Consider the following 21,068-nt stretch of genomic DNA (forward strand, 5'->3'; position numbering starts at 1 on the left):
GCCCTTGATTTTATTATTAAATAACAGGAGTGTAGTTATTTGGTGCGATTTGTAGGATCTGACTGAGAGGAACTGAACTGTGGTCTTCTAGTTCACACTAGAATGGCTTTACCGCACCCACAAAACTAATACGTTCAATTTGTCGACCAAAAATTGGTGTGTAATAACATTACAAATCCAACCTCTGTAGCGAAAAGCGACAGTATAAATGGAACTCTCTGGTGCAGAAAAATGTTGCACCAGGGACAATAAATCCAGACGTAATCGGTCATGAACATCTCGATGAGTGCAGCAAATTTTCTCCGATCTGTATGTCATGTAAATGGCTTATCTCTCACTGTGTCTTCTGCAGTGGTGCATCCGCGTAATATACACAACTACGAATCTGCGCGCAGCGTCTACGCTTCCCCATCTATGTTCCCCACACGCTACATGACTACGATCAAGCTAAGCGAGTACACTGACTGTTAGAAATCTGTTTTATTTTTTGACAGATTCGATGGCAGGAAATGATACGCACGCAACTAAAGCTGAAACTGGGGTTGTGTTGGGATTTTTGGAAGAGGCTGAGCCCTGGCAGCTTAGGAGTTCGCAGTTCCCTAGTAAAATTGGGGGGAAACCTGCGTGGTTGAGCCAGGCGGACTTACCATGCCCTGTTGCCTGCGGGAAATGTAATCGGCCAGCAGCGTTCCTCTTGCAGGTTTACGCACCGATTGACGGACAAAACAGAAGTTTTCACAGAACACTGTTTGTGTTTTGTTGCACAACGCCAGACTGTTACTCCCACAACGACAGTCGCTGTTTTAAAGGTAGGTTTTGGAGCCGCAAAAGTGGCCAACAAACAAGCTGATTTGTTAGCCTGAAACGCCTCAACCGAACACCAGCCAAGAAATGAATGGTTTCTTCTTACAGTGTATAGGAGCCAGTTACCAAGGAAAAATGACTTCTATCCATATGATCCACCTCTTGAGGAAAAGACGACGGAAACGGACAACGACCCAGTTGTACTGCAGTCCGGTGTTCAACTGTGCAGGGTGTGTGGTTGTGCTGGCCCGAAGACTTGCTCCCGTTGCCACGCTGCGAATTACTGCAGCAAAGAACACCAGGTCATAGACTGGAAAAGCGGACACAAGAAAGAATGCGGTGGGTAGAGAAAGTGACCTTGATATGCACTTTTATACGTAGCTTTGGATAAAACCCTCTACTTGTAATGTCTGAGCAGAAAGCGATGTTGAGTGTGATCAAATGAAACTGTAAATACAGGATGTAAACATTTGGCCTGCTCTGTCTTATGTAGGGACATCTGGCCCAGCTGGGTTTCTGAAGCACGGATTCCTCTTCCCTGAGTTGGAGCTGGTAACAGAACCAGAGGAGGTCGAAGTAAAAGTTGGGCAGTGTGAAGCAGACGAGACACAGAAAGCACTGGAGTGCTGTGCCACAGGAGGAGACTGTATATAACACATTTGCCTTCGTATAACTACTTAGTAAAAACTCGATTTAGCAAGCTCAGCTCATCTCCATGATGAATGCATTCCTTCCACAGCTTTGGAAGAGAAGGAACTCGAAGACATGGCTATGCATGAGACAGAGGAAAGCAGAGTGTTTCAGAAGTTCAAACAGAGGATTGAACTGGAGCCTCATCAGGTAAAATGCAGAGCCATCTCCATTGCAATGGACAGATGAGCTGATTCAGTTCTCACTATAGTAAGAGATTAACTAATGCAGTTTATTTTCTCAGGTGCTACGATACTGTAGGCGTGGTTCTCCTCTCTGGGTCTCGGCCGAACACGTTCCTGAAGAGAAGGAAATTCCAAACTGTCCGTGTGGAGCGAAGCGCATTTTTGAGTTTCAGGTATATGCAATCTCAATAACTGCCATTTGATTTCCAGGTTTCTGCTTTGATAGGACACTGAGCCACTTTGCAACTTTTATGCCCAATTTCCCAGGTTATGCCTCAGCTCCTGAACCACTTGAAAGTGGACAGCCCTAACGCAAGCATCGATTGGGGAACTGTGTGTGTGTACTCCTGTGAGGACAGCTGTGACCAGGGCCATGGATATTACCCAGAATTCATCTGGAAACAGGACTTCACAGGAGACCAGCCTAACAGCACAACAGAGGATGGAGATGCAGACTGCCAGTAAAGTCTATATACACTCCAGACATGTCTACACTTCAACCTTTTACTCAAATAAAAAAATTTATTATCTTGTTTGATACAGTTGCCAGTTTACAATGAATGTCATACGAAAAGCACTGGAAAAATAAATCAGTGTACATAACATGGTTGTCGTCTGAAAGTCTTCTCTCTTACACCTGGGGCCTGTCACTATGGAACACAAATATTCAATTACACTAACCTTTGAAAAACTTTAAAATGCAAAAAAAAAAAGTAAAATATCCCATCAGTTTGTGTGTTTAAAGTATACAGAAAGTATATGCATATAATGACATTCTGGTGTTAATTACATTAATGTAGTAGGAAGAATGCAACAGTCACACAGCCTCATTTTCAATTAAAATGGCTGAAATAAAAGGTTTACAGAGGATGGCTGATGGGAACAGTGTATCGTAAAACTAAAAAAGCTTTGAAAATTCTAGAACAAGCCAATGATTCCAATCAAAAATTACATAAAAATCCGCTTAAACTAAAAAAAGATCTAATTTAAAAAAGTTGAATAAATTTATTTACTACTTCCATTGTATGATTCCACTATCAAGCAAACAAACTTTGCAAAATCATTTGTCTGAGTTTTACTTACCTTGAGTACTCCAGTACTCTACTGGATAATAAAACTTAAGTGTTGATAGTCTTACACCAGAGAATCTACAGACTGCACTGTTCACCTTGAACTGTACCTTAACCAGACTTCCTAGGCTAAGTTCATCTGTGTGAAATTCTTTCCACGTGTACACATAATTAACATGCAAATAAAATCATCTTCTATTCAAAAGAAAACCGTTAAATACAAGGAATGAAATGAAATCCAACACATCCTAAGTTGCCTTGATGGGGAAAAAAATTCTTCTGAGGATAAGTTTTCATCCAATAAAACAGTTTCTGAGGTGTTCTGTTCTAAGAGCATGGCGGAAAAAAAATAATTCAGAGAACATTGCGGTGGGCAAAATATTTTCCCTGCAAGTGAAACACAGGTGGAACGGAGGTTCACTTCCACATTAGGTCCATCTGTACTGCTTCAGAGTCCCCAGCTCACAGGTCAGAATGTAAACCCAGTTCACCAGCCACAATGACACCGCATGGGGAAAAAAACGAATGTCCACCATCAAACTGATTACGTTGTCTTCCTGAATCCTTTTAGAATGGGGTAGATGTTTTCAAATGCTTCATAGATTTCTGCCCTGACCTTAGCACCTGGACACAAACATTGAAAAAGGGTTGAACATTTTCAATATCAAGAATTAAAAGTGTGATATTCCTCTGGGGCTGCTATGATATGCCTGTTTTTGTGTATTAGGTGTGTATCAGGATTCCCAATGCAAAGGAACAATAAGCTTAATGACATTTTCAATTCAAACTTTAAACAAAAAAAAACCTCACCTGTCAGCACAACTTTCCCAGAGACAAATATCAAGAGGACGATTCTGGGTTTGATCATTCTGTAGATTAACCCTGGAAACAATTCTGGTTCGTAGCTGGAAAAAAAAATGCATAATTGTTACTCTCAAGAAATATCACAGGGGGGAATATCACAAAGTTAGTGCGGCAGTGCAGTTATCCAGGTACCTCAGTAATCCTGCTTCATGAAACAGGGCCCTGCTCTATTTCTGCTGTCCTTTCAAGCACACTCACATTATGACTGCTGACACTAGCCTCCAGCAATAGAAGCAATAAAACCATGTCTTCACCATCTTTGTTGGCTTCAGTTCAGTCACACATAAGAATAAACACCTGATCAGACACAGCACATCAGTGGCCCTTCCACATGTGTATAAATACATGACTTCTGTTCATGGGTATAAAAACAGACTCAAGTTTATATTGTACAAACATAATGAAGTGCATTGTGGGACGAACCTGCTGAACTGCTGATGAGTGAGCACTAGGCCCTCCAGCCGAATGGGGAACTTCACATCACAGCTGCCCACCATGTTCTGGATCTTAAAATCCAGAAATTTAGCAGGGAAACCCAATTTCTGCACCACTCTGGCATACTTCCTGGCTGCCAAGCGGGACTGTTCTTCACTGTGGATAGAAGAACATGAGATTATGTTATGGATATTTCTGAGTGCATGCACAAAGCAGGAAGGTGGCGTGGAGGGTGCCCGACTGACCTCTTAGCCCCTGTGCACACCATTTTTCCAGAGCTGAAGATGAGGGCAGTTGTCCTCGGTTCTCTGATCCTCATGATGACAGCAGCAAAACGCTACAACACAGAGTTAGAACACTAAAACACAGAGTCAAAACACTTAAACCGACTGAGCCAAAAGAGTACAACACAGTCAGAACACTAAAACACAGAGTCAAAATGCTACAAGATTAATAATCAAAACACTAAGAATCAAAGAGTCCAGTAACTGAGCCAATTCTCCAGATCTGATATATATATAATGGTGTTTAAATGTTGTGCCCAAGAAACATAGCAAAGTTCAATGGGAGTGGAACTAAATTGCAAGCAATAACCTGAGATTTAAAAAAATCCAAAATTAGCATAAACAGTTGCGTTTTTTAAATACAATTTGAGAAAAAAAGAGAGAATGCACAATTTTCCCATTTGTGGCTTCTATAATTGTCAATCTGAAATGTAAGCTTCAACCAACACATTTGAGCATATTGAGCTAAAGTCATAACTGACGGATACTATACTTACTTTAGGATTGTATTCAGCATTTCTGGCTCGTAGTGCTATCGTTTTCAAATCCAGTTTGCAGCCCAAGTTCACAGTAGAAACAATGTTCCTACAAAACGCATGCAAATACACAACAGAGTCCTGACTAGTGTGATATGTAAGTTATAACAGCACTGACAATGCACAAGGAACACGGGCTCTCATTTCACACCTGACCAACTGCATTTGCTCAGTGCATATTTTAGGAAACAGGGACAGTCTATACATAAAATTTGCCTGAGGAACCTGAATACAGCAGTGATTGATAAGATGAGATTCACAGGCAATGGGTACTTAGATCTTTTCCCTTGGCACAGTTTAAAGCCGCGTTCCACCGCAGGAACTTTACCCCGGAATTAGGAACCTTTTGAGGAACTCCGTGCGTTTCCACCGCACGAACTAGGGTCTAAATTTAGTTCCTGGGGCTTTATTTTACCCCCCAAAAAGTTTATGCTCGGGGGGTAGTACTTTCCGAAAGTACAGGAACCTTTTGGGTGGAGCTTGCAGCGCTGAACATTTCTGATTGGTCGAGTACTCGCAGCATTTTTTTGTATTTATTTTCAACCGCCATGTTTGAAAATATGCAGCCGCAAACCAATTTATTTTCAATATAACTTCAAATCAAACTTGTATGTTATGCGGCGCAGTAGCCTAGTTTTGGTTATAGCCTGCCAACGTCTTGGAATTATAACATGTGCTCTTCTGTTCTTATCTTGCTTTAGTATTCGTTTTATAAAATGATAAGCATTCGTGCTGGGACAGCATATTACGTAGGCTACCAAAACATTCAAACGGATTAATTCGGTTGCTGAATATTTTCTTCCGGATTTTCTTTGTTAGCCCGTTGTAATTGACTCAAAACGTTTGATACAGTTATGTGAGGTATGCGGTAGTTCTGCGTAATTAACATTGGTGATACAGTAAAAGCAAACTGGAAATCACCTTCCGCACTTTTTGTCAGGGTAAAATAACAGGTTAATTCTAGTAATCGTCCCTTCTGCTTTTTCAGACTGCCGTAATTTTACTCCATTTTACTGCCATTCTTCAATTCCACGAAAAGACCAGGAAGACTATGGACTAATTTATGGTGCATGGTTCGCATCTGGAGGGCACACTTCGCTGCTCGGCTAGCAGTAACTTCGAAGGAAAGCAAACGGTGGCTGTACCACTACTAATTTAAATGTTCACGCAAGTCCGAGTTTTCGTTCTATTCTTGTCATTTTGCGATTAGCCTATATGGAATTGACGTTGAGAAAGTAATCAAACAGCAAATTGTTTACAACGTGTGCATGTTTTCTGCTGTTGTTGCCAGTTATATTGGAAATGTGAATGCATTCTGTCGCTTTGGATGTCAAGACATGAAAGCGAATGTTCGCATAAAAACATAATGAATGTGTTTGAGAGGATATATAAAACAGTTACAATCTGACTATTGGCCTGTTATATACTATTTGTTGCATAACAACGGTCCAAGTACCAACGACATTTTTGCTTGACAACGGTAAAATATGCCCAAACGGCTGCAGAAGAATATTTCAATTCCAGGTGATTAAATCGATAAAAATCAATAAATACAAAAGTAACCATATACAGTCATTGTTGGTAGCCCGTTGTATATAAGTGGAATAAACCCCTCCGGGCTGTCCCGGTTATTAGAAAATAATGTAGGCTACTTCGGTGGTAGTATGGGGTTACAGAAGAAATCATAGGACAGATGGACGGACGACAACGTCGCTTTTTCATACGTCAGTGGGCTAATTTGCCTAATCTTCGCGGGACTTAAGACCACGGTGGAAACGCAGACAGCCATGGGCTGAAGGAACCTGTTAGTTCCTTGAAAAGTAGTTCCTGGGACTAAAAGTTCCGGGTAATTTTGGTGGAAACGCGGCTTAATATGTAAAGAGGCAGTGGGGTCTACATGTTTCAGTTCCAGAGGGTAATCAGAGCGGTGTGGAACTGTTGAGGGAGGCGACTCACTGAAGCTGCGGGACGATGCCGGAGCTCTCCGAGGCGGGCGTGGCTGGCGTGATGGGGGTCATTGGGGTGAGCGGCGTAGTGTAGAGGGGGGTGTTGCCCGGCAGGGCTGTGGTGGTCATAGTCTGGGAATGGTAGAGCTGGGGGGTCTGCCCGGACACGCCCGCTACCCCGCCCTGCTGGGAGGCAGCCTGCTGCTGCTGCTGTCGCTGCTGCTCCTCCAGCACGGAAAGGCTGTTGGTGTTCTGAACAGGCTGGGGGGTCAGCCCTGTGCCGTAGGGCATCATGGGACTGAAAATGGGGATACCCGGCGTCATCGCACCCTGGGGGGACAGGGACATGTCTTATGAAAACTGACTAGGGAATTACTGGAAAACCTGCAAAATCCTGCCAGCTCTCAAAAGCACCAATTAGCTCAATACCGCTTTCCATTTTCTTTTTCGCAGGAAGTAAGTGTGATTAGAACACCTGAACACTGCTCATGCAGGATAAATTCAGAGGTTTCCCAAGCAGGCATACGATAGGCTTGGATTGAGGGCAAAAAGTATTTCAACCACCTCAATGGTGTCAAATTTCACAACATTAACCATTAAGGTGGGCCTGATCTTAATCTTTAAAACTTCATATGTATGTATGTATGTATGTGTACATTTACATTAGTTGGCACTACTAGTAGCGGTAATGTGGTTGCAGAAATACTGATCCCACTTAAGATGCCGGTATTGCAGCCTAATGGGGCTACCTCCTTTTGTTATGCCAAATTATGACATCAAGATGACTTTAAAAAAAAATCACCCTGGCAAGGCACCTTAATACATTATACATTATACATTATAGGCATTTAGCAGACGCTCTTATCCAGAGCGACTTACACAACTTTTACATAGAATTTTTACATTGTATCCATTTATACAGCTGGATATATACTGAAGCAATTTCAGTTAAGTACCTTGCTCAAGGGTACAACGGCAGTGTCCTACCCGGGAATCGAACCTGCCACCTTTCGGTTACAAGCCCAGTTCCTTACCCACTGTGCCACACTCCGCCCTTAATGCAATGGAGCATAAGAGGCAGTATGATCCTAATGTGGCTCACCTGAGGAGACGCCAGTCCCTGGCCGAAGGGGGGCAAGCTGTTATTCTGCTCCATGTTTTGCACGTATGAGTCTGATAGCAGTGATGTCCAGGGAATGTATTTCTTCTCACTTAGTTGTTTTTAACTTGCCGGATAGCAGAAACTAACCACAGCCAGACGCCAGTGGATTATACTGCGGCATTGACAACTACAGCTGAAACTGAAAAACAATAGAATTTGCACATCGTTTTGTATCATTTCATCTTTCATCTTATCTGGACATATCACATAATACAACGCAGAAGTAGCACTAGTACTTATCTAACTAAGCTACAACACACTTCAAATAGCACGACCTAACTCGCAGAGCCAACTTGGTTCCTTAATAACCAATACAGTTAAAACATAACAAAAAATTTGAAATTTGAACGTAAATAACACTAGGTTGTTCTTCAAAACAACATAATTGGATTAATATGCTGAACATACGACAAATGTATCCAGACCATCCAAACTTGTACAGGTAGCTAACGTTAGTTAGCTAAGCTAGCGCACTAGCGGGAATGTTTTCAGTTTGTCTCCCCCTGTGACTTAGCTTCAAAGACAACTGTACAATAAATGTGGCGTTACAAATAATAATAATTTTTCACAACTTACCTTTGTTCCTGAAAACAGAAACAATCTCTCAAAACCAGGAAGGTGCACTTTAATTTGAACGTTCCAACTCCGTGCGGCAAACTAGCTAGCTACAGATCACTTCCGGAGTACCCATGTCCAAATCATCAGTTGTTTTTTCGAAATCGTGTGCAAATCGTGCAGTCGGCAATGAACCAGTGGTTGTAGGTATTTTGCCCAAATAGCGGATCTGAAGTTTTAGTTTTTCCCCTTTAAGTTTGGTATATGGATAGGTTTACGCCATAACATAAGGTTTAGTGGTGTTGAACCTCAAGATCATGAAGTAAGCTGAGGCACCTGAACTGCGCATGTCTGTGTGCAACGCAGAAACTTTGGTCCGTCCAGAATGGACATTTCTGCTGCACAATCTGCTCAAACACAGCGTGTATTTCATTTAGGAAAATATGCGCGGCTTTTACGCAGAAAATGAACCTATGACTAGACTCCTCTCCTTTGAAACTATTTTTCGTCCTCAATGGCAAATAGTGCATTATCGTCAATCACATTGACACAAAAATAAAAGCTTTGTCATGAAATTTTGACTTTTAATGTCTGTCTCTGTAAAGATTTAAAAGTAAAATAGTTTTTAAAAAATCCTTGATCCTATCCGTCGAGGGACTGATCCAAGCTTCAGAAGGATAAGCCACCCAACTGCAATTGCCACTTTTTTTGATAACCATCTGCATGCCTGCTGTTTTGAAGGTACAGTACATATTATTTTACACAGATGAGAGAATAGTTTTCCATCCTTCTGTAACTCGTGTTCATACAGGGACACCTGCTGATCAATGACTTTGCTAGTGATGCTACTTACTGCTGCACCATAATACTCTCATGATGCTGTGTCCCCTCTCATCCAAAATCACCATTACATTACATTACATTACAGGCATTTAGCAGACGCTCTTATCCAGAGCGACGTACAACAAGTGCATTGGTTCATGATGTAGAGGTGCAAAAGAAACACTAGAGTGAAGTAAGGATCGTAGTGCCAGAAGTGACCACATCGATCAGGACTCCAACCTTGTAGAGTAAGGTGTTCAGCAAGCAAGAATCCTACCAAGTACAAACTAGCACTGGAATCACATCTAATCACACCTAATCAGACAAAAACAATCCTGCCAGATACACTTACATAATCATATTATCCTAACTAGGTACAGTGAGCTAAACTATAGGCTAGGGAGGGGTGGGGAGAGGTGCAGCCTGAAGAGATGAGTCTTCAGTCTGCGTTTGAAGGTGGTGAGATTCTCTGCTGTTCTGACCGCCACGGGGAGGTCATTCCACCAGCGAGGGGCCAGGACAGACAGCAGACGGGAGCGGGAAGTACAGACGCGAAGAGGGGGAGGTGCCAAGCGTCCAGAGGTGGCAGAACGGAGAGGTCTGGCTGGTGTGTAGGCACACTGTACTCACTTTAGAGCCCTTTAGAATGTGTTGCAATGGTGACCATCCTACTACGTGAATCCTGCCTTTGCAAAAATGCTTTTAATTCTTAATAAATTGTATTAATTTAACAACAATTCTTAATTTTCATTCTTTTGATTGTTAATCAGGATTCAGCAAACGCTGCTGTACATTATGTGAAGTTTCTAGGCATCTCCTCCCATCCAGCCTTTATTTCTCAGCCTGAGTTTACCCGACCCCCACAGGGAAGCAGTGTAGTATAATGGTTAAGGAGCTTATAACCTAAAGGTCACAGTTTTGATTCCCAGGTAGGACACTACCATTGTAACCTTAAGCAAGTTACTTGACCTGAATTGCTTCAGTATATAATCCAGCTGTATAGATGAACACTAAGTAAAAATGCATAAGCAATGCACGTCTCTTTACATAAGAGTGTCTGCTAAATGCCTGTAATGTAATGGGTATAATCAAAAATGCAGTGCCAAAAACGGACAAAAAAACTTTCATGTTGTTTTATTTAACCAATTAAATCAAAGTGTAGAAGAAAAGCACAGACAGGCAATAACGTATAAGTGTGAATCAGGACTGGCTATGGGAGATGCTCAGTCTTTCCTGAGAGGAACCGTCTCCTCCTTGATGCCCTCCTTGGTGATGATGCAGAGTCTGAGGGCGTCGCCGGTGTACACGTCCCTCTCTGCGGCCGAGATAAACACGTCCTTCACCAGCTGCACGGCCTTCTCCTGGCTCAGGGGCACGTGCTGCACGTTCTCCATGTTCTTGAACCCGATCTGCGCATGATCCAAGGACGTTACAGTCATTCAGTGCTCTGTGAGCTTCCACTGAACATGGCTTTGCCTTCAACATACTGTATCCCTTAAAATCACAATAACAATCTAATATTTAAATACACGTAACGCTGACGATGTGAGATGTCCTTCAAAGTCTCAAAAAATCATAAACATTTCTTAAGACTAGTTTGTAAAGTGGCCAAAAATTTAGAAATGGTATGTCAAAGTAGGGAAATGGCCATGTCTATCTAGTTGCAACAGAAAAGGCTGCAGCATGGCTTTCTACCTGGTTATACAAGAGAGGCTACAGAGTGGCTATTTACCTGGTTATCCAGGAGAGGCTGCAGAATGGCTATTTACCTGGTTATCCAGGAGAGGCTGCAACATGGCACTGGCTGATCCTCCAGCTTTGTACGTATCTCTCTGGTAGGATCCCACTGGGTCAAAACTGTACACCGCACCCCGACCTGGAAAGAACACAACTATTACAGTCCAGTACAGAGGCCACAGACACACGCTAAGGCAACACCCATGTTTCCCATTACATCTGAATATAATCAAATGAAGAGGGCCTAAAATAAATTTAGAAGAAGGCTTGTACCCTCCTCATCCAGGCCTCCAATGATGTTGTAGACATAATAAGGGAAGAAGCGTCTGCCATAGAGGACTGTGGACAGCATGGCTGCAATGGCCCCGCTAGTCATCGTCTTGTTGTTTGAGTGTTTGTACATCTGGGAATGCAAAGATGATGGACATCAGTACAAGGACAAGAGGGTGCATTTCAGAAATCTGTCAGCTTGTGCTTGGTAGTTTCAAACAAACACCCAGCGAGTATCAGGTGTGGTGCAGGCATCAAAACGAGAAAGGACAAGCAATTTCATGTTTTAGAGGGTGGGAGACAGCGTGGCTGTGGTATCATGTCTAAACCTGATTGTATGAAAACCTTCCTCTTTCCTCAGTTTACTAGATGTAGGACAAGTTGTGAAGATCATGAAAAACCCAGTGTATCACATCTGGAGGTACAACAGCCACCCGAGATCACTTAATGCATGATGGTGGACATTGAGTCAAAAAAGGTTTATGTTATTCTTTATTTTAAATCACTCCGTGTTACCAGAAACATAATTTTTATTTTTATTCTTACCAATGACTTTTTCCTCATCAGAACACAACTTCATGACAATGATAGAAACCCACTTCTGTAGTTACTACAGACCTAGTACACAAACTAATACCAGGATAGGTTTATTATTTAGTGGCAAGGTTAAAGTGAGTAATTGGTTAGCAGAGGGGTGTGAGATCATTCAGAGAAAGCGGTAGTCACACCTTCAGCCTGGCATCAATGATTTTGGTCAGGGTAAGACAGTCTCCATGGAAGCCACTACAGCCGATGACAGTGGTATCTGTCCTGTAAGACATTACACAAGACAAAATTATTATTGAACTGATGTATAGTGACACAAAAAAACTGGCAGGAGTTCTCAGTATGTTTTGAAAATAACAGTGAGCGTGCAACTGAAAATTAACAAAGAGCAGAATAAAAATATGGAATTGACCCAGGCTTGAATGGAATTGTATATTTCAAGTTTTTCCAAATCGGTGGCCAAAACATTGGCACAACAACCCATACAATGCCTACATGTGAGTGGACTCCCACACTACGTACTGTAACGGTAACGCTACTCACAGTTTGTAACATTTAGGCGAATCCCGGCTGTGGATTGAGTATCCTTCGCTCAGACGAGTGTCAGAGGCCACAATTGCAAAGTCTTCACCAGCTACAGCCAGAACAGTCCTACGGAGGGAAAGTACATCTTTCAAACCTTTGCTAATTTAATTTTTCCGAAATGGGTAAGCGCATAACCCATTAACCAATCACAAGGCAGACAACAACGTTCTTTCAAGAGTAGGGTTCTGATGTTTCAGAAAGTCTGGATGTTGGACTTCGACATACCTGCTACAGATACGACAGCTTTTCAGCTATCTAAGCTCGCTGCAATCCTGTACATTAAGTAAGCCAATGTATGCAATTGTGCACAGCTTTCTTTTCATCGTTCATTTAGGTCTACTTGTTTTACTTACCCTCCGTTAAACGAATAAGGTGAGAATCTCTGCTCTACTGGTCCTGTGTAGTGATACTCCTTCATCTTGCCGTGTTCTCCAGACATTTGTGCTGACAGCATCTCGCCTAACGTTTAGGTAACTTCAAAAAAGAACGATAAACCCCGGCGTCTGAAACCGAAATCAAACTCGCTGTCTCACTGGTCTACAACATGGCGACCAGGAAGCGGAAGAACCCGACTGTTCCTTCTAACCATCGACATGCCCTATTTGTTGTTACTATTGAGCGTTTAGACTGAGCAGTGTCGCACTCTAGTGGAAGTAAATATGAGACACAAACGTGAGTTTTAGCCTTGCACGAAAATTAGTACCATCTAAATACCCACATAAAACACTTTGATTTTCTTACTTAAAAAAAAAAAAAAAAAAAAAATATATATATATATATATATATATATTTATAAGCGTATTATTATTGCGAGGAGAGTGTTTAGTGAACTGGGACGACGCATAATAATGTAAGCTGTATCTGAACAGTTAATTTACATCTGTGGTCTTTAGACAGGCTGGAAATTATACAGTTGCATGCAAACAACAAGTGCTTCTTGTCTGGAACATAATTCACTACGTATGTAATGCGTAGTGAATTATGTGGACTGAAATGCTATGGCCTGATGAGGATCTCCTGCAATTGCAGTGGCTCTAATTGGACGCTTGGGGGCAATATGGACTGTCCCAAATGACGGTAGGTTCAAGGATGATTATCTTCTATTTTTCTTGAGACGACTTGTATTTATCATATCAGAACTTGTCTTTACAGCAAACCCCCCAACAAAAACTGATAGAACATAGTAAACATTGATTGCAATCAGAAGATGATGATGATGGATGATCAGAAATTTGTACCAAATTCATGCTTCATAGACATGATAGAAATCTGGACTGATGTGACCAATTGTCAGGGCATCCCCACAGAAAACCCAAAGAGAGAGAAATGACTCTGTTTGGTATTAAAACCTAAATGTGTAATGCCCGTTCAAATAAGCCTAGCTAATTGTGGATCTGGTGTAAATTGTGATTACTCTTCTAAGAAAAATGATATTTCTTTTCATGTGGATTGTAAGCAGATTGCTGCAAACAATGGAGAAAACTTAAATATGAAGCATATGATGTTTATGAAAACCCATATTTCCAAAAAGCTCTAGTAATGTTCTGATGAAACGAAGCCCTTGGATTTGTGGTTAAATGCTTACATGGCTCTTGTTTCACCATCAAAGTTCGGATTAAAAATCTACAGCTGGGTTCCTCCTGAGTTGAGAAAGTGGGGGTCCCTGCTGTGAGTGACATTTTGAAAGGAGGCCAGACCCCTACTCCGTGTGGGGGGGAGGGGTGAGCAATAGAGGGGCGTTGGTGGGAATCATCTCCTCACTTGCTGAGTCACAAGCCCTTTGTTTGGATCCTGCAGCTGATATGCAGAGCACCAGTGCTGTGCTTTCATATCTCATGAACAAACTTCCTGAGCATCAGAAAATAAGAGTGACAGTGATGAACTTAGTTGTAATGACGACTGGAATCCACAGTGTTCCCGTTTTAAGGACAAGGGGAGAGTCAGCCATGTGTGTGGCCGCACAAGCTAATTTAATGCTGGTCTTCGGTTAGCTGTAAACACCAGCTGCCCTCAACACCATTCCACTCAACCAGCTCTTATTGTTCGTTACACCCCCCGCCCCACTGCCACCAGCTGATAAGCTAGATACATCATCAGGATTTTGGAAAGGCCCAAGTCCTCTCCCGTTAGCATATGTAGAATTTGCAAGTATATTTACTCAATTTGGGGGATTAGGACAGAGAACAGGGCTTCCACTCTCCCCCCAGCTCTCCCTCTCTCTCTCTCCCTCCCTCTCAGTCTGTCGCTCTCCCCCTCTCTCTCTTTCTCTCCCTCCCTCTCTCCCTCTCCCTCTCTCTGGTGATGTGATCAGCTGTGATCACAGAGATGCATTATGCCCTGGGGATTAGGGCTTGCAGTCTATGGTTATGGGACGCTGCCATCTGCCACCGGGCACATTCTCATACTCAGCAGAAGGCCGCAGCATTTGTTTATTCAAATGGACATCTTAACTTTCCCAGGACAGGCTGACCCTGCAGTCTGCCTTCAGGCCACTGAAGCAGAAGAGCAGGCGGATGGTAATTACTATTTAGTGGGGCCATCTTTACATATGATGGTGGGGGGGGAGGGGGGCAGACGGGTGGATAAGATTGTAATGAAGAGGTATCAGGGGCATCTGTGGGACAGGGTTGGGGGAGGAAGCACATGCTCACACAAACCCTTGGCTAACATGCATGCGCCGTGTCATTTAACACGAGTTACCATGCCAACTGTCGCACGGCCACTGTGGGGTGGAACTGGACATTGATCAACATGAGCTGCTTTATTAGGGAGATTTATGACAATATAAATACATGTGCTTTCATACAGCACAAAGCCTTTTAATTAATGAAGCCCCCTACTTAGCATTTTACTTTATGTTGTGTATGGAACTGATGGATATTGTTGATGTTTGATGTCTAATTTGCTAACACAAAATAGTCTGTAAGCAATGAATCTATTTTTTTAAATCGTTTTGCTGGTAGGTCAACATTTTGAGCGGAGCCAGGCCTAAAACACAAGAGTCCTCCATAAAATATCTAACAGAAGCTTTTACATTCATTTTTTTCTATGGACGTTAATCACAGCCTGTGAATTCTGCTATGACTGATTTTTGGACCTCTATCCTCCTATGCCAACAAATGACTTCATGGACATTTTCTGACATAACTCACAACTCTCCACTGCTTGCACACTTGAAAATAAGTCTTGACATAATATCGTAAATACTACGTCAATATAAGGGCACAAACAACCAGTCATCATTAAAATCCATTTTGAACAAAAAAAACACCTGTATAAAATGATAAAAGTTGCCACCTGCCATATTTGAATATATTTTCTGCAAACGAAATCGCTAAAGAGAACTGAAGTTATTCTATTGCGTAATACATAATCAAACCAAAGGCAGTACATATTTAAACCCAAAAGTACCATAATGGCTGCGTGTAACATGGCTTTCCGTTGATGCTTTAAACCTTACGCGTAAGTCGGATTAGGGGTGTTTGAAAGAGCACGGTGTGCAGTCAATATGCTATGAAGCCAAGATTTAAGAGCAGCTGAAACTGAATGCGTCTTCACTGGACACTCGTACACGGGCCTTTGTCTGCGGTGACCAGCTGTCTGTGTGCAGGGGGAGAGGAGGCGTGAGAGAGAAGAGTCCTGTGCCACACTGGGGAAAGTAACAATGACAATATTTCACGAGATAAATTAATAAAAGTTAAAATCTGTAATATACTGATATTGTTTTATCCCACCCATCAATTCATGCAACTGTCATTGCTAATACAGACTCTGCTGAGTTCAGTCACCACCGCAACAAACTGTGCGCCATTTTGCTTTAAGGCCACTACATTCAATATTATGTCAGATACCGAATAAGGACGCTTTCTTGTTTAGTGGTTTATATGGAGGTCGGCTAAATACAGCACATAAAATACAGCAGTCATCGCTTCAGAAAGGTGCAGAGTGTGGCTGTGGTGAATGTGGAAAGGCTGTTGCTTGTGCTTTGGCCACTGTAGTGTCCCGGGTGCCTTTGAGTCTCGCAGTGTAAGCTCTCAATGTTTGAATAGGAAGTTCCAAGTCACACATATTTTTAGGCACCTTAATACTGTGGTTGTCATTTGTGGTGATAAGGGGGGGGGGGCGGCGTTGTCTTCAGAGAGGTTTGCGGTTTTAGAGAGGGGTTGTATTTTTTTAAGGGATGTGTGGTTTTAGACAGGTGTTCTATTTTGTGTTGTTTTCATAGTGTTCTTTTTCTCTCTGAGAGAAAACTGGCTTTTTTGCTGCTTCGAAAGAAAGTGCTACTGTGAAATAGTCATTTGTCATTGGATTTTGGCAGAGGTACCTTTTAGAGGACCAAGCCTTTAATTCTGGATACCCTGCCCCAGAGCAGGTCCAGGGGGAGGCTCTATAGTACCAGTCTCTCCCTCCATCACTAAACACCCCTTCTGGACTTTTAAAATAATAATTATTAATGAGAACAATATCAATATTAATGTGACTGGGATACCTACTCTCTCATTACTCACTCATGAGTCACAATTTTGCTTTAGCAGTCGGTCGCTAATTGTAAGCACAAACTCTGGCCCTTTGATCTGGAGGAACCTCCACATGCATATGTATAGACACACACACACATGCACTCGCACAGCTTCCTATTTGTCTTCCCTGTTGTGATGTCTGGGCTCATTAAAGCCGTGTGGCTGGGGGAGGGGGGGCAGAGACAGGGGTAACACCGCAGTGGTGAGAGTCATCAGCGTGGCCCGTCTGCTCTAATGGTACCTCTCACCCCTGTGCTGACCGTTGGCAGTGCGCTATTACCCCTGGGCAGAGGGGCGGGGTGTGGGGGGGGTGTTAATATTGACGCACTCCGACTACCTTTCTCAGCTACTGAACAAAGTCTCGCTCCAAACATCACAGCTTCACTGCCTCTGCTTCTGACCCCTGTCTGTGTGGAGTAGGGTTTAAGGTTTTTGGTTACAAATAAGAATTAAGTCAGAGCCATAGCAGGCTCCTCTATGCTGTTATGACAGGTTTTCTGGCAGTATAGGTTATGATAGCGCTGATGAGTCAAATGTGACACCCTGAATACAGCAGCCCATTCCAGAGTATGGGCCTTCAGCTGTACAATGCTGCAGTCATAAGTACTACACATGCAGTTCAATGCACTATGCATTCTAGTTAAATCCTGCATTCTAATTTGGTAAATCTTCATCTGACTGCTTGTTGACAGGGTCTCATTGGATGGTGAAATTCCAGTGAAAAGCACTAATAAGGTTTTTATCCTGACCATTTACTGAACCTCAGTGAGTTTGATGGTGTGTCAGTAGAGATGCACTTTACTTTTTTCATAAAATGGAAAGTCACATTATAATATAAAATGTACTTAATAAATTTGGCCATTCGTTATGAACTGCACCTTTGTAAGAATACAGAGCCTCTGTTGACCTGAAGATCTGTCTGTCAGCCCTGCCCCCACTGTGCATGCATTTGCTCTCTATCACCATTAGGGGGCGCAGGAAATCAACAGAGAGTAGGCCTGTGTTCCGAACGGAGAGAATGGGAAAAGACTCCCAAAGAGTTCCCTTCATTCAGGGTGATTTAAACACATGCAAAAGATATGAGCCCTGAAAAGCCGCTTCCCTCCTCCCCCTCCTGCCCCGTTTTCCATCTGATTGCTGTGGTGTAAAATTAAATTACCCTCTACAAAGGCTCCGATCGCCTGCGCGAGGGACGGGATTTCCCACAGTTCACAAGCGCCAAGGTGTCAACAGTGGCAGACAGACAGCAGCTTGTGGGAAAAAGGCGTAATTTAATCACACGTCCAAAAGTGCACTGACGTTCTCTTTCGCCGAACAATTGTTATCATTTAAAATTGGCCAAGGATTAATAAAAGACGGAAAAGAAATGAACACTTTATTGGATTACCAAGCTGTCTCTCAGCCGGGAGGAGGGAGGAACAATCAAATAGAAACACAATAGAAATAATCCAATCTGTAATTACAGCAGACACAATATCAAACTCCCGCATCGGGAGTGATTTTCACTGGGAACATTTCTATATTAATTTGTCTGCTTTAAAAGAGAAGTAATTTCAAGAACTGTCTTAAGTGCTTTTGGTGAATAAGAGTCGTGGAAGTTGCTTTCTGTGAAAGTGAGCTCAGCAGAAGGAAGCAGAGAGAGCTGAGAGGAGCCAGGAACACGGAGGGCTGTGATTCACACTGAGGTCTTACAAGCAGTTTTATCAGAGATGTAATCCTGGTTGCCAGGTTTACATCTCCCTCACTCAGTCTCACAGAGGACGAACGGGCGAGAAAGTTATCTGCAGCGGGAAAGGAGTGACAGGAGCATGCATTCTTTCTAAAGACGCCTCAATCAAGTGATCAGAGATAAGGCGTTTTGCTTCCTGGGAATGTTCACAGGGACGCTGCTCTAATGCACTAAAACATTCTGCACTGATGCCACATTGAATGCAGCGGCTTCCTTTCTTTTCAAAATAATGCAACATCAACAGGTGTTTGCTTCACGCTGCAGGTAAATGACTTCTGAAGCCAGTGTATGCTTTCATACACTGCAATACTTTCAGCCAAAGTGGCTTTAACCTGCTTAGAAAAGTCCCACTGGAGCTGAAGATATGCACATAAAATAAAGCTGCAATCAAATCAGCGCTGTGACAGAGATGCCAGGCACAGCGCTATGAGGATTCACTCCTCTGACATGTAAATGCGCCACATCCTGTCGTATATGGCCTTCACAGGAAGTACAGACAACAGAATTGGCCACTGGTTCCAGGAGGAGGCTTTTTTCAGTACATACCCAAGCAAAGACTCACCGTCTGCAGAGGCCGTCCTCCTGAGCGCGGTTTTCCGCGTCTCCTCCTCGTTCCCGCCTGGCCGTTTCCCAGACTTCTGTGGGCCTCAGTGGGGTGTTCACACCCCAGAGACGGTCTGAGGTGAGAATGCGGGTTATTCACACCTCGCTGTGGGCCCAGGACCAGAAATCTGTCCCCCCAGACGCCCTGGGGATAACATCACACAGGGCCCCAAGCTGTTTGGTGTGCCTGGGGCCCCCTCCCCTGCGGCCCCGCCAGGTCTATTATCACCGCCCTGCTCGATTAGAGCGGGCATCAGAGCTACCTGGGAAAGAGTAACGGAGCGGAGCCCCTGGCCTCTCACAGAGAGCGGCTACGGGAGCGCTAGCGGGAGCCCGTTTAGCACGGCTCTGTGAAGAGGAAGCTCCTGCTCCTTATCAAAGGGACACGCGCCTATCACATGGCTGTGTATTGAGAGGAAGTGTGTTTACTGCTCAATTACAGACCTCATCTGTGAGCTGCACCTCGTTGGGGCTTTTAATAGGGCTCACACCACCCCCCGACAGGCAGACCGATAGATATTATGGCTGTCGGAGACGACAGGCTGTGTGAAGACTTCACAGCTGTTTCCACATACAAAATGCAAGGGAATTCACCAAGCGGTACTGATATTGATCGTCTGTTGTGCAGTGAAGATGTTTGCTTCCATATCTGCTAGCTTTGTTTGGTACATTTTGGTCAGAGTAGATTTAGAGTCAGTGAAATGCACAGAGAACTAAGGCATAACCACATGAGGAAGACTCACTGTAGAGTCACCTGCACACACTCGCTCTCACGTCATAGCATCATTAGCTCTGTCCTTAGAGTTCAATTAAATTTCCTTAACTCTGGAAATCTGATTCAGTGATTCAGTTCAGGGAGATATTTTGGTCACAGTTAAATAAAACAATTATCTGCAGAAGCTATCGGAAAGAAGTCCAGCACCAAATCACAAAATTTGAGATAATTAAAAAATATAAGGTTTTAGGAATTTAGCTTAGCAGACGCTCTTATCCAGAGCAACATGCGCAGCAACATACATTCCATTTATACAGTTGGATATTTACTGAAGAAATAGTGCTTGTGGTGTCCAGTGGCACTTGCGGCTAAGCCTGACTGCAGTCAGTCGTGAAGCGTTGTGCAAGAGCAGCCATTTCTGCTGAGTGGTTTCTAAAGCAACAGTACATGTAATTTTCCTATAAAAGCTGGAGACCAGTGTAACAGCAACAGCAAAGGAATGGGTGACTGCAAAGCCCTGCTGCTGGAAGTCTACTGTACGGCTTGCTGGGCCAACAGGACGCTGAGCTTGATCCAAATGCCTTCTAGGAGTGAATAAGAAGACACATGACAAAATTCCTCAGAACACAAAATAAGTATTACTTCACTAGGAAAATTCCATTTGATGAATTAGAGTATGGTACAGACTGCAGGCAGGACTCAAAATTATTGCTCCTAAAACCATAGTTCTTGAGCAGATAAATTAGACGAAAAGAAAGCTGCTTACAGACACCTCCATAAGATATCTGAGGAATGCTAACTTTCCATCATCAAGGCAATGAAAAGATTTTTAAAAAATGTTTCCTTTTTGCTTTAATAACACGCACGCACACACACACACACACACACACACAGATATATACAATAAATAGTACACACCAAGCCAGTGTCTCCTAATCAAACAACCGTTAGGAACTGATCAGTGCAATATCAAATTTTCAGGTCAGGACCTGAATAGTGTCATACCATAT

General features: G+C 43.0%; 3 protein-coding genes across 3 annotated transcripts; 1 reads left to right on the forward strand and 2 right to left on the reverse strand.

Moving 5' to 3' along the window:
* The first annotated feature begins 290 nt into the window (after window positions 1-290).
* On the forward strand, window positions 291-2,282 carry pdcd2 (programmed cell death 2). Its single transcript, XM_064318244.1, has 6 exons — window positions 291-809; window positions 913-1,143; window positions 1,298-1,450; window positions 1,544-1,644; window positions 1,739-1,852; window positions 1,947-2,282. The coding sequence occupies exons 1-6, from the start codon at window positions 500-502 to the stop codon at window positions 2,142-2,144; spliced, it is 1,107 nt and encodes a 368-aa protein (XP_064174314.1). The 5' UTR covers window positions 291-499; the 3' UTR covers window positions 2,145-2,282.
* Window positions 2,182-8,918, reverse strand: tbp (TATA box binding protein). The gene is made up of 8 exons (XM_064318245.1): window positions 8,553-8,918; window positions 7,917-8,115; window positions 6,825-7,144; window positions 4,830-4,917; window positions 4,294-4,385; window positions 4,037-4,204; window positions 3,560-3,654; window positions 2,182-3,373 (listed from the first exon to the last, which is right to left on the reverse strand). Exons 2-8 carry the CDS (start codon window positions 7,968-7,970, stop codon window positions 3,294-3,296), a joined length of 897 nt encoding a protein of 298 aa, XP_064174315.1. The 5' UTR covers window positions 7,971-8,115; window positions 8,553-8,918; the 3' UTR covers window positions 2,182-3,293.
* Window positions 8,919-10,472: 1,554 nt separating this feature from the next.
* Window positions 10,473-13,068, reverse strand: LOC135245289 (proteasome subunit beta type-1). Its single transcript, XM_064318247.1, has 6 exons — window positions 12,845-13,068; window positions 12,450-12,557; window positions 12,089-12,170; window positions 11,364-11,493; window positions 11,123-11,229; window positions 10,473-10,762 (listed from the first exon to the last, which is right to left on the reverse strand). Exons 1-6 carry the CDS (start codon window positions 12,943-12,945, stop codon window positions 10,577-10,579), a joined length of 714 nt encoding a protein of 237 aa, XP_064174317.1. The 5' UTR covers window positions 12,946-13,068; the 3' UTR covers window positions 10,473-10,576.
* Window positions 13,069-21,068: the final 8,000 nt, after the last annotated feature.

The sequence above is a fragment of the Anguilla rostrata genome, chromosome 18, assembly GCF_018555375.3.
Source record: "Anguilla rostrata isolate EN2019 chromosome 18, ASM1855537v3, whole genome shotgun sequence".
NCBI lineage: Eukaryota > Metazoa > Chordata > Actinopteri > Anguilliformes > Anguillidae > Anguilla > Anguilla rostrata.

What these genes read in the sequence shown, in the direction of transcription:
- pdcd2 (XM_064318244.1), top strand. Translation starts at nt 500, where the DNA reads ATGGCAGGAAATGATACGCACGCAACTAAAGCTGAAACTGGGGTTGTG. An exon ending in CGGACACAAGAAAGAATGCG is followed by an intron (nt 1,144 to 1,297) that starts GTGGGTAGAGAA and finishes TGTCTTATGTAG; the next exon opens with GGACATCTGGCCCAGCTGGG. An exon ending in CTGTGCCACAGGAGGAGACT is followed by an intron (nt 1,451 to 1,543) that starts GTATATAACACA and finishes TTCCTTCCACAG; the next exon opens with CTTTGGAAGAGAAGGAACTC.
- LOC135245289 (XM_064318247.1), bottom strand. Translation starts at nt 12,945, where the DNA reads ATGCTGTCAGCACAAATGTCTGGAGAACACGGCAAGATGAAGGAGTAT. An exon ending in CCTTATTCGTTTAACGGAGG is followed by an intron (nt 12,558 to 12,844) that starts GTAAGTAAAACA and finishes TTCCCTCCGTAG; the next exon opens with GACTGTTCTGGCTGTAGCTG. An exon ending in AGCCTCTCCTGGATAACCAG is followed by an intron (nt 10,763 to 11,122) that starts GTAAATAGCCAT and finishes GATCATGCGCAG; the next exon opens with ATCGGGTTCAAGAACATGGA.
- tbp (XM_064318245.1), bottom strand. Translation starts at nt 7,970, where the DNA reads ATGGAGCAGAATAACAGCTTGCCCCCCTTCGGCCAGGGACTGGCGTCT. An exon ending in GGCATCGTCCCGCAGCTTCA is followed by an intron (nt 4,918 to 6,824) that starts GTGAGTCGCCTC and finishes TGCGTTTTGTAG; the next exon opens with GAACATTGTTTCTACTGTGA. An exon ending in TGGGAAAGTTGTGCTGACAG is followed by an intron (nt 3,374 to 3,559) that starts GTGAGGTTTTTT and finishes GTTTGTGTCCAG; the next exon opens with GTGCTAAGGTCAGGGCAGAA.